Source organism: Mixophyes fleayi, chromosome 7, assembly GCF_038048845.1.
Source record: "Mixophyes fleayi isolate aMixFle1 chromosome 7, aMixFle1.hap1, whole genome shotgun sequence".
NCBI lineage: Eukaryota > Metazoa > Chordata > Amphibia > Anura > Limnodynastidae > Mixophyes > Mixophyes fleayi.
Window position 1 is genome coordinate 122,076,697 of NC_134408.1, and position 13,583 is coordinate 122,090,279.

The 13,583-nt window shown below is 37.3% G+C and overlaps 1 protein-coding gene across 3 annotated transcripts in view; it reads left to right on the forward strand.

Moving 5' to 3' along the window:
- The window catches only part of LNPK (lunapark, ER junction formation factor), a 48,757-nt gene that overhangs the window by 21,022 nt on the left and 14,152 nt on the right, over window positions 1-13,583 (forward strand). For all 3 annotated transcript variants that reach the window (XM_075180574.1, XM_075180573.1, XM_075180575.1), the window contains 3 exons: window positions 5,673-5,753; window positions 6,249-6,300; window positions 11,569-11,793. In XM_075180574.1, the coding sequence (XP_075036675.1) occupies window positions 5,673-5,753; window positions 6,249-6,300; window positions 11,569-11,793 (358 nt within the window). The remainder of the gene's footprint in view (window positions 1-5,672; window positions 5,754-6,248; window positions 6,301-11,568; window positions 11,794-13,583) is intronic.

A 13,583-nucleotide genomic window follows, 5' to 3' on the forward strand; every position in this document is an offset into this window, starting at 1 on the left:
TGTTTATAGATAGATATAGATATATATAGAATAAAAACTGCTCAATGTAATACTATTTGAGAACGTCATTTTAATAAGTGTATAAGGGATATTTTTAAATACTTTTAACAGTACTTCTTGAGAAGGGGTTTTACTGTAATGTATGGGAAACGATCAGACATTTGCTTTAGTTTTCTCAGCCATTCTATAGCAATCTGGTTACTATGAGCAGCTGCATCTTTGTGAACAGTTAACATGGATAATAACTGTCCCTAATTTCTGGAGACCTTCCCATGTTTAAAAGTTATTTTATTGTAGGAATGTATGTATTTTAATATGAACCATTTACACAATGTTATAACTATTATGTGATAATAATAATATTATTCCAAGATAGTTCCCAAAGTGTTGTGATTTAGATACCACTGAAGTGGGGCTGCTAGTCATCAGAGAGGAAATAAGATACACTTTTATCTTTTAAACGGGAAGTATAACAGAATTCTATCAGTTTTAATTTCTAGCTAATTGATTCACTCTCCTGCTATTAGTGCCTAAAGTTAAATAGTATTATAATGCTACTAGCTTAACGTTCAAGAAGAAACATTCCTCTTATGAAGTCTAATCTGATACTTTACAGATTAAACCACCTTTTATAGCTGATGGAAATTCTCTAGGTCAATGCTGTGATTCTAATGCAACAGATTTGATTGTATACATGTCTTTATCAGGATAGAGAATGACTAAAGTATTTTTGATTCTTTATAGGTTTGCCTATTATTCCATTAGACAGCTAGTGTTTTATAATCCCCTACCTCGTCTAATCAGACTTATTGCATTGTAGTGCTTTCTTTGGTAAATACTTAATGAAAGGTTGGCGTTCAAATGGGTGTGCAAGTGCAGTTCTGTCTTGAGTTTTGCACTGAGATTAGATCGCATAGCATGTAAGAGCCCACCGTTGGATATTAAATTAAAACCTGTATATTACAAAACACACACACACACCAGCCGTTTATAGTTAATCAAATCTGTCCAGCTAGCTACAGGATGTGTCCCAAAGGTGCTTGTCTTGTATCGGGCAGAAGCCAGAATGTGACTGGTTGTCTTGCCGTCCTCTTTGCTACCAGAGTTCTCTGTACAGACTGCACATTGGTAACTGCACACACAGTGCATAACTAGTGATAGTAAGCATAGCTGACATACTGCGCTTTAAAGTGATATCGGTATAGGAACTCGCTCAAATAAGACATTGGGGGTAGGGATGATTATTGTCTGAAAGTGGTGGAAGCTGTAAATTTTGAGTGTTTTCCATTAATTTAACACCACTGTTGGAAAATATTCCCTCGTAGTCTAAAGCTGGTACACACTACAGAAAATTACGGATTCGATTTCTGTAACTATTTTACCAACAACTGAAAGATTAATGTGTACACACTCACGGATTACCTTCAGATCTGTGCTTTTCATCTCTCATAACCATCTGCTGAAAAGATTGTGACTGCACAGTATATGGAGATCTGCCTACACGGCTGGTTGTGAGTGCATACACACTTCCAACTTTTGCCCAACAATGTTCCATTGTTGATAGTGTTTTTCATAAAATTAAATGATAGTGTGTTTTTGTATGATGAAACATGATCTTGGGAGCGTGCATACTAATGCAATATTGGACCCAACATTGGTATATCATGTGATTGGCATGAAAACTTGTAGTGTTTACCCAGTTTAAGGCAGGTGTCATGCTGGTATTTTAGAACTCGTGCTCAGAAGCCTATGTCATTACATATAGTAGTCAGTGGGAATGCAGTTTCCTCATTGTTTCAGATGTGTTTTTAATGCAGTTTTTCACACAGTTTAAATTCTATCTGGTTAGAAGAATGTAAAATGTCCAACAGTCTCTAGAGCTTACAGAAAATGGTACGCAAAACAAAAACATCCAGTATGCGGCGGTTAAAAAGCCTTGTTAATGAGAGGTTAGCGGAGACTGTTTCAAGCTAACATGAAGGCGACAGTAACTCAAATATCCATGCGTTACAACAGTGGTATGCAGCAGAGCTTTTTCGAGCACACAGAATGGATGTAGATGTGGAGCTCTGGGTGGCGAGACCCTTTGAATACCTGCAAATAAGAAAATAAGACTTTCTAATCTTCCCAAGACTCGTATAGCTAGGCCCCTAATGTAACTTTAGTCTTTGTTACCAAATACAAAACAGCCCTCCACTCCCAAACATAACATCTATTGGGAAGCAGAATTGGGCAGGCCTCCAGTTGAGGATACCTTGACACCTTACCCTAATTGTTGTCCAAGTCCTCTATGTAAAATTTCTATAAAATCTACTTTACCTAGTACCAACTAGACATCAGAGGATCTTTTGTATGGCTTCCCCTTAGAGATGGAGAGGGTGTGGTGGGCTCATAAGCTATTTATATAGTTCCACTAATTCCAGTAAATCCCAAAATTCCTCACTAGCAGACTTTCAGACCTCTTTTGGTGGTAGTCTTTGCATTTTTGCTATTTCATTTACTTGTTTCGTTTGATTGTTTTCCCTATGACACACTCATCCAGCCCAGGCGTTTGAGTCGTCCTCTGTTTTCTTTGCTATTCCCTTCTTTCTCCCGTTTTTCTTCCCTACGTTATACATCCATATTGTGTATAGACCGGCATTCAGGACTCCTACACTACTTGCTACCTCTTGAATGCTAGATCGATTTGGTGCTGTCTGTTGTCTTGTGTAGGCCTATTATCCGTTTAATTGCTACCTTCATGTACCAACTGCATGCTGGGTAATATTTTTGCTTTTCTTTACAAAAAAAATATTAAGTACATTTTTAAATGTATTACACTATTTCTCCAGGTTTTTTTTATACAATGTGTAATTTTTTCTGAAACAAACTGTACTTTCTTTTGAGAGCTAATCTGAATCTTCTGTCCTGCAAGGTGGGCCTGGGTATTGTCTGATAACTGAGGTGTCACCACTGTATGTTAAAGTACCACATTATGTGTAACTTTTAGGTTTCGTGAAAAAGCGTATTTGTGACGAGCAGACCTAGTGTAAAATCTACATTGTGTTTTATAAAAGGGCTATACATGTTTTCTAAACTTTAGTGAACTTTTGGCTTTAACTTTATACCTGTATAATTATTTCTAAGTGTATTTAACCTACTGTTAACCTTTTCTTTAAAGCTGCTGTCATTAATTCATGTGTCTTAGCAGCGCTGCATCTTTTACATACGCCAGCACTTCTTTAGTTTGAGACCTGGGCGGGAAAGCTTCAAGCTTGGAATCTAGGAAAAGGAAATAAAGATTTTTTTTTTAGCCCTCACAGAAAATGAAGCTTTAACCTTTTTTTTAAGACAAGCAGGCAAGTTTAGAAATGTTTTCCTCTTATTGAGTTTTCACAGCATTTGGAGCAAGCTAATTGCTTCTGCTAATAAATAATCTACAATCGATGCTGACAGCAGTTAATTGGCACAGAGACTTTATTCAGCAAAGCGCTTGGCTAACGACCTTCTTTAAATTAATAGCATTAAATGGTACGAGGAAATAAATCTGAGGAATTGCCTGTCATTCGCTGTCATGTCTAATAACTTCCGATAATGATGGCTGATAGATTTTTGCAGATTCCATTATTGAAGTTGCTGCATGTAATTATTCTCCTCATTATATGTAAACAATTAGCAACATTTGGTGTTTCCTTGCAATAAAGCGGTTAAATACCAGCAATACATTTCTATCCTTTCTTTTAAAGAGCTTAAGTAACAGAAGATCTGGGGAAAGTATTGCTGTGTATTACATGTGATGGCTGTAGAGTGGGCATTAACTCTGTAAATAAACCGCCATTATTCAGCAGAAGTGATTATAAACTGACTTTTCAGCAGTTTCAAGCCATTGTACTGTGGGAATTTACATTTTAAATATGCTCTATTTTCTGTAATGACCGCTATGAACACCTGGAATAGTTTTCATACATTGTTGTTATGAAATTTACTTAGTATCTCCAAAATCAAAGCGCTCATCTTTTCTGCTCGTGTGTCGGCAGAATCAGATTATTCATTTTTAAACTCCTGCCTATCTCCCAACAGTGTTTGTAAATATTTCTGACTTAATGTGGACTTGAGTGATACTGTTGTGAGGTATTTTGATCCAGGTCTAATAATAAAACAATCTCTCTCCTAGCTGGTTTTCGCTCTTGCAAATTGCTAGATCAGATTACAGTATTGGATTGTGTGCTTAACACTGTCTGACACTAGCAGAAAATGTATACAGGTTTTTTTTTGGGTTTTTTTGTTGGTGTTTTTTTTTTTTTTTTTTAAAGTGCCAAGGAATCAACTTTAAATTCTAGTCAGCATCCGTTCACATATGATGTCTTATCTGCACATAACTGGCTTACTTTGAAAGTGAACACTTTATTTGTGTGCTGAGCTGCTATTACACGGTTTCTATAAATTCAGTTCCTAGAATGTCTGACTATTTCAAAGCAATAGGTTTCCACTATGCGTTTTATGTATTACATTGACAGAAGTGGCCTAGCTTTTGCCTGGCTACTAACGTGAATAGATGAGAGGTTCTGTATTTGTGATCATATCTTCACTAATGTCTTTGAAAGCAATTCCGAGTTTCTCTAACTTTTTGTAAGGCCTCTTTATTTGCATGAATGTATTATTGTGTATCATTGGGGTGAATTCAATTCCCCCCGAAGTACCGCAGCGCTAAAACTATTACGGTAGTTTTAGCCCGGCTTTCAGCGAGTTGCGAGCAAAAAGCCAGCGTTAGAACTACCGTAATAACGGTAATGTGCAGGCCGCGTTACTTTTAACAGTAAGGCACCCAATTGAATATGCCCCATTGTGTGTTGTGCATTTTCTCAGTTACATCCTCGCATGGATACACAGATAGAACTGCACAAACTATCCAGTGATTTATTATAGTGTGTGTGCCATGATGTAAAATGTCACATGTGATAGTGTTGTATTGGCTCTGGTTGCAGACATTGGTTTGTAACATAAATTGGAGCTGTGCATTTTTAGTGTAGGTTTAAATAATGTTCCAATATCCTGATTTGCCTGTTGCACCTCATAACTGTAGAAAGCCCTAATGATTAGACAGCATGCAAGAGCAGACTATAACTGTCGTGTGGTATACAGTAACCAAATCAAGAGTGGATATTATACCTTTTTTTTATTTTATTTTTTTAATCCTCTGTTTTTCAATAAATTTAGTAGTAGTATCTGTACCCCATTATAAAGTGTACATGGTTATCATTCTAACTATCTAAGGTATAGTTCACTTTTTTTTTTTTTTTTTTTTAAGAATAAATTCCTACTGCTGAATGCACTATGGGGAGAGCAGTGCACAGCTCTGCATTCTTTTGGGTGTGTTGTGTTCTTATGGGGAATGCAGCTTTCCTCGTGATATAGAAGTGTAAGGGAGTAATTCAGTACTATTATTTTGCAGATTCGCTGCATGTTTGTATGAAAACTGTGAATTCTTCTGTGGAGAGTCTTTCTGTGTGCATGCCAGTGAGACCCCTGTGGTTCATGCTATACAATGATTTCTGGACCTGTAACATGCCGATTTGTATTCATTTATTTGCATCTAGCAAGAACTGTCACACTTAAGTCTAACTGCTAGTAATATAGATTTGAATTCATGTTTTCCTTTTAACGCTTAGTTTGTAATGTGTTTTAAATTGCAGCTTGAGGAAGTAAGGGAAAAAGAAACTTACAAGGCTGCAAAACTAATTCTAGAAAGGTTTGATCCAGACGCAAAGATGAAGGTAAAGTATATTTTATTGAAAAACTCTAATTTTAGAGAATACATGTTACAAGTGAAGTGCAACTAGATATTTGTTTTTATAAAGACCCTGCCACCAGGTTCTACATGTGCTTGATACAAAGTGCTTTGTGCACTGTGTAGTTGCCCGTTTGTTTTGGAGAGCGCATGTAAGGGATCTTGCGCTGATGGTTTTATTCAGAAACACTGGGGTTGTAGTCATGAGCTTCTCCTAGTCAGTCTTCCTCTATACCTAACAGCTGCCCTGCTATATGCACTGTGTGGGTAGTCATAGGGGAACCATGTGTTTTGTTGTATTCCTGCTTGAAGTATAGTCCAAAAAATAAATAAAAAGCAGTGTAGAAGCTGGTGACAGATGTTCTTTAATGTCAATAATTTGCATTATACTGATCAATGCTGTTTGGAGCACAGTTGGTAAGTAATCCCAAGTTCCTGTGTGCTGGTCAAACATTAACTTTGTTTTCTCTCCCCGCTTCAGGAACTTGAACTTGCAGCTACTGATATAACTAATACACCAAGGCCTGGCCAAGGTACATTATTAATGCTTTATGCCCTTCTTGATCCATATATCTTTTTGAGTGGCAAAAATAATCTGCTTGGAAGCTGATTCAAAGAATAGCCATAGTATCTGTTATGGTTCATTTGGTGGGGTTTACAGGTGGCTGGGTGGGGAGGGGGTGTTGCTATAGACATTTTTTGCGTATAAGCTGATATACACATATGGAGTAGAAAATGGTAAGAACCACATGACTATATTGAACAGGCCTGGCCCTGCAGAAGGTCATAAAGAGTATGTGACCCTAACACAGCAACATGCTGGAAGTATTGGTTTCCATACTGCTGGGGTTAGCAGGCAGTAATAAAAGCTGGGGGAGGGGATAGATATGATGCATAGGTTTTGGGTTGAAATTAAATGGCAAGTGTTGGGCTTTGCAATTGGGACTGGTGTGGGTCCTAGAGTTTTGTGGTGACTGGAGTGCTGGTGGTAGAGTGTGGCTAAGATGACTGAAGTGAACGTGGAAAGCATATGTTACAGTAAATCTCACAAGAGGGGAGATGAAAGTGTGAAGTACAGTAAAGGTCAGAGAGGCTATTAAGAGTGAAAATTGTGGGCAGTTCTTGAGTTAATATTGGGATGATCTTGGCAGAAGTCCATTTTCCAGAAGGAGGCACCACTTCAGAGGACTAAATAAATGGAAAATCTGCTTTTTTGATATGTAGGAGCGTGGTAATTCAATTAATCACAGGTACAAGTTTGCAGGAAAGATCTTCTATTTGCTATATAATGTTGTACTCTATAAACTGATATTATACACAGTAACCTTAAAATGAGTAGCATGCAGACACACAGTAACCAATGTATCGCACTGACCTGTGGAGCAGTGCCTCACTCTGGAGAAAGTGTTCAGCCTTCTAGAAAAGCCCTTAAGTCAGTGGACTGAGCGCAGGCAAATGACTAAATTAAGTTTCTTGCATTATGTTACCATTGCATCTTCTGCATTATCTTACACATGTGTGTGAATGCTGGGTCATCAGTTACTATTGTTGACCGATTATTAGCTGGGAAGCAGATGGCAAGTCTTAATGATTTGCATGCCAGTGCAAATGGGGAACGTATGGTGCGCATTGCATTGGCTGGTTTAGTGCAATGTAATTTTCCTGGCATATGTTTACCTTTCACCTAATCTGGGTACACAGAATATTTTCCACAATTATTATTTTTTTTTATTTCCAATAATACTGCACACAGGTACTCCTCTCTCCACTTTTCTTTTGTTATAGGTTTTTATATTACCAGATTTACCACCTGGTCTATTGGAGTTCGACTACCGACTACCACCTTGTAAAAAAAGGGGTGCAAACTCTTTAGGGCTACTATATATATATATCTATCTATACATCTATCTATACATCTATCTATACATCTATCTATACATCTATCTATACATCTATCTATACATCTATCTATACATCTATCTATACATCTATCTATACATCTATCTATACATCTATCTATACATCTATCTATACATCTATCTATACATCTATCTATACATCTATCTATACATCTATCTATACATCTATCTATACATCTATCTATACATCTATCTATACATCTATCTATACATCTATCTATACACACACACACTCTGGTTAAGGTTGTGCTGGGTTGAGCTCCATTCTGTTAATTTTCATACTAAAAACTGTGTTCAAGGTTTTTCTGCTTTTAGGAAGCTGTTGATGTGTACGGACAGTGTGTTCTCCATAGAGATCAATTATTTCCATCTTCGATGCAGTCAGGCTGGGTTCACTATGTGTAAATGCAGCTGATCATTGCCAGAGAATATCACATTAAAAATCTAGTGTGTACACAACTCTGACAATGTGTTCATTGTATTGACTAGCTTAGAATGATGGAGTGGATCATAGATTGATGTTGGGTGGATGATTGAGATCTCCTGTCGGGTTCAAAACCATAGTACTAAAGACACCTATAGAAGGGCCGAGCAGGCTAGTTTTCCTGGCCACCAAGTGGACATATACAATGGAGCACTAATAGCCTGGTTGGATGATGTCCTGTGTGCTGATGGAATTTCCTGTCCCCATCTATCTGATCATCATTATGCTCATCAAAATGGGCTATCTTTTGGCCCATATACTGAGATTAGTAAGCAGTTGGCTCTAAAAATGCCTAATTAATTGTCAAAATTGATGTGTATGAGGACTTTGAACCTCATTTTAATACAGTCCTAACTACTATAATGCCCTTCACTAGGAAGGAAAAAGGTCAGTAGAACATGTTTTACTACGTTTGCCACTAAGTGTCAGTTGTATGTCCTTGTATAGGATAAAGACAGGTGTTGTATTGCAATTAAAATATTTGAACTTTGGTAGAGTATCTCTCTAGTTTGCATAGTGTGACCTGAAACATTTGTTAAAACTTGCTACATGTACATACTTGACATTTAATTCTGTTCTGCAGGGCGTGCGTTTGGCATGTATAAATCTTTAGTTCTTACATATGATACTTTTTTTATTTAATTTCATTTTAGCTTTATCGATCATACAGGTACACTTTTGTGTTGGGTGTATGCTGACACATAGAACATTATTTCCTAAAAATATTTGATTTATTTAATAAACATTACAAACACATATTTGCAATATTATTGTTGCCACTCCATGCAGTTTAAGACAGAAGGAAAAACTACAAAATAAGTTCATTCATTTATTTTTTTGTGTGTGATTCAGTTGGTTATTAACCCCAAGGTGTTGATTAACCCTAAAATTAGTGCTTATTTGGGTAATTTAGACAGAGCTCTGAATTCACAACTGAAATGGTCCCCCTAAAATGTTTTGGTGGAGGGAGATGGATTTTGTTTTTGTTGGGGGTTTTTTTTTTTGTTTTTTGTTTTCCCCAGTTATTTCTTGGTCCTAAATTTTAAATCTGTGTCTAACTTGATCAAAATTGGTTGATTTGGTGGCACAAGGGATCATAATTAGAACTTGTATAAATTTTTGGGCAGTTTTTGAGGTGCCACTTAGGCCTTGGTGCTAACATCTGCTTGGGGAACTCTTTGTGACATCAAAGGATTTTCCTTTTATAATGAAGGGGCACATTGTGTTCACTTTGTGTGCTGCAGTTGGGTTGTCGGGAACTGAGTGAGACTGTTCCTGGCACCCATCCTCTGGCTGTGACAGATGGCTGGTATTAGTTGTGTCGGTGTTCCGGTAAGAATACAAAAAACATCACTGCATTATTTTACAATGCTGAAGTGGCCAGCAAGTAGTTGTAGGGAAACTCACCCTATTTATTCTTTAAGACTTCTGATTTGTTAGTCTTTATTACATGTTATCAATAAAATATTAGTTAATATATAGTTAAAAAGCCAACAGTGACCTTTATTGGTTTTTTTTTTCTGCTCCCTATTTAGCATATGTATAAAATTGTCCTTTTAAATAGGTAATGGTAATTGATTAGTGCTGAAGTCCTTCCTTTTCACTGTGCCATCATGTGCAGGCCTTGATCATGCAGAACATCTTGGTTTACATTTATAAGAGTTAGAGATCTGTTATGGCTCATTCGAAGAGTAATAGCAATAAAATGTAACTTTACTTTACTTTATGAATACCATTAATGTTTACATTTTTTAATTCAATTTTTTTTTTTTAAGTGCTGCTTGGTTTACATTAGGGATGAGAATCATTTGATGTTTCATCGGAAACATTGGTTAAATCGTTCCAATGTTTGGATCCTCACCATTGCAGGGTTAAACATCAATGGTTGCTCACCATCGGTAGATTTCTCCAATGTTTTCCGATGCTTACCGATGGTGGTTTTTTAAATTTTACTTTACTTTTTAATTACACGGTGATGGTTTGGACTGCCTGCTGCCTGGCTCTCTATCTTCATCACAACTAAAGAGAGTCTGACTCTAGTCTGACAAGACACACCATGACCTGGCCGCTGCTTGGATGGTTGCTGAAAGTGAAACACTCTGGTCAGCCAATCACCAGCAGCACATTGGACAGAGGAGCAGACTGACTGGCAGCTTTTGGTAATTGAGCAATGAGTGACAGTGTCAGTCACTCACTGTGTTTTAGCATGTGACAGACCCAGCGGTGTCAGTGAGTCTGGAGTGATGTCATCTGAGGAGCATGATGAGTGTTGGAGAGGAGGGAGGAGGACTGGATAGTGGAGACGGTGTGTGGATTAAGAGAGAGATAAATAAAAAATTAGAGGCTCTGGCTGAGAGTGAGGTCTGGAGGAAAGCGAAGTCTGTCAGTCTGTGACTTGTTTTTGCTTGTGGAGGACTGGGAGAGAGAGGACAATAAGGTTGTATTGTACCACTGGCTGCTACCAACAACTGGAGCCAGCAGTAAAATGCAAAACCCCACACTACTTTATTAGTTATTCTGTCACTAGTCATCATCACCCAAAAGTCATTTGTGGAAACACTTTGATAGGAAAGCTGATGTTGAGCACAAGACAGCTATTTGCAGATACTGCAGTAAGCACCTAAAAACACCTGGAGACACATCTCCAGGTTCATCTGCAGGAAAAAGACTGATGAGCAAACCTGTATCATTAAAGTTTTACAACTTCTTGATAATGCTTCGTGTTTTTTTTTTTTTACCTCCAATCAATAACAGGTTTCCTTTATCACATAAACATGTTCTACTGCTAAATATGTGTACATCTCATCTGATTCATAATAAAGATACTTGTAGATGCTGAGTTAAGCACCTTCTCCGAGACTACATAGTAAACTTATCAAAAAATAAATAAAACAAAATAAATATATATATATTGTAATCTCACACACTGTACGCCTACATTTAGCTAAACACGACTTTAGAAGTTTATTAGTGTATTATACGTTTAACTGGTCAGTTTAGTGAAGAAAAAAAAATGGTAACATAGGTTCTAGAACCAGTGTTTAGAACTAAACAATGTTTTGTAAAAATATTTAAAACATCGGTTCAACCAATACTTTCTTTTGATGTTCCGTCCCTAGTGTATAGGTTTAAGAGGCTTTGATGTGCGCTTTAAAGTTTTTGACTGTCAGTCACATTGGGAGCATTTTGGGCAGCACAGTGCAACTTGTTAACTGCCTTCCTTTTGTAATTCTAGTATGCCATGACTTGGCACCTCTCATTTTCATGTACCTTTTTTTTTTTTTTTTCTCTACCCTGCTCATGACCAGGTTTATAATGTTACATGAGCTTTGTTACTTGCTTTCAGGAGGTCGTAATGAATCATTAACTTTCTTATGTACTGTACACCCTTCCCTCAGATCTGCGCCAGAGGACGGCGGCTCAAAGAAATATAAGTGTGTCTACCCCAGTAAACTCAAGCCAGGGATCTCAGCAAGTTCCAGGGCTGTTGGCAGCAACTCCAGGTCTTCAAAGGGACACTTCAGCTCCTGGTGGACCCCCTGAGCGCACTGTTCAACAAGGATTACAGTCAGGCCTCGTACAGAGACGCCCTGGATCGCCTGCCACTGCGATATCTGGAATGGGTAAACAGAGCACTTACTGTTATTTACAGTTTATATAGTTTTCTCTGGTTACCAATAAACCAGGTAATATTCAGACACCATGGAAATGGCATTTCATTTGGAAATAGGAGCACAGTTATCTGATTAAGCAGGAGTTCCATATTCAATTAGCCATAACTCTTTACAGCTGGCACCTTGTGATACTGAAGCCTATTGCTATAGCTCGTTTAACTGTTATGGCTTCTTTGTTTAAATGGCAATAAAACGTTGCAGTTTTCTGTAGTCAACGATATATAACATACCTTTTTACAGCCCTGGGTTTAGGAAAGCTTCAGATTTATATGGATCCGTTATAAAGGCAAACACGTCTAGAATATATATTCTTTACAAATACCTGCAGGTTTTTTTTTTTAAACATTTTTGTGTGTGCAGTTTATTAGAAAAGTTTAATTAAGCCAACCTAATTAGACTGTTTAAACCTAACCAAATATCATTCTGATTGTACTGCAAATGTGGCCAATGGTATGTTAATATGCTTATATTGCAAACCACTTTTGGGTATAAATTACTGTTATTTAGTTGTCTTGTTTACTTACTGCTGGAGCAAGCTGTAGAGGTTAATTAAATTGAGTTGATAATTATACTTTATTGAGAATATAGCGTTTATCTTCAAATGACATGGCTTTAAATTGGCTTACAACACTTCTGGTTCTTTGTTTCTAATTTAGAGCTGTTCCATAAACTGTCCATAGCTAAGTAGTCAACATATACAATGTTTTAGGGCAAGCCTTTGTGTTTTCTATGATTATTGGCCATTTAACTACCATTTGCACAAAACCTCTTATGTCTTGTCACAATGTTGACATTTTACATAAATTAGTCGACTGTTTACAAATAGTTGTACATTTCGTTTAACCTCTAGGCAGTAGCAAGGTTTTTAATCATATGTAGCTGTCATCTAGTGAAGACTATAATGTGCTGGGTGATCAGTATGTAAGGGATATTTTCCTTTAATTTTTCATTTATTTTTATTTTTTTGTTCTAATCATTTCTCAGTTTAATTAAAACCTCTACAATAGGATTAAAATTTTTCACCTATTGAAATGTTCTTTTCAACTAGATAATTTTTTAAATGTGTTAAACCGACTTGGTTACTGAAAGTCAATATCTGGCAGTGTCTACTTAAAAAGTGGGGCAAAATCTACAGTGGCAGGATCTATCTTTCTTCCAAAGAACGTCCCTTATTTGCATCCATTCCAGTGGTACACAAGCAACATTAAAAAGATATACAGGGTGAGTCAAAAGTCGCAGTACACCCTTTTATTTCAAAAACTACAGAAATTGGGGAAACCTGAATACTCCAGTAAGGTATGGGTGACGTGGTCTCTCTTTTACGGTATGTACAAAACATGGGCGCCATCTGGAAATCGGCCCAATACCTGTAGAGTTTTTGAAATAAAAGGCTGTACTGCGACTTTTGACTCACCCTGTGTGTGTGTATATGTATATGTATATGTATATGTGTATATATATATATATATATATATGTGTGTGTGTGTGTACAGAAAGTTGTTCTGTGACCCTGCCTGCTAAAGACAGCAGTTAATCAGCTGGTGTGAAGCACCACCATTGGCTTTGTTGCTTATAGAGACTACCCATCCCCACCCCTGTCTCCACCACTCTCCTTCCCAACAGTGGCTAGAAGTATTTTGGGCATCGGATACTTGTTTAGGAGGGAGGAGATAGGGGGCAGAAGGGGCCTCTGAGGGCCACTCATCACTGCCTTCTTTATGTAAACAAATTCCAGTCCC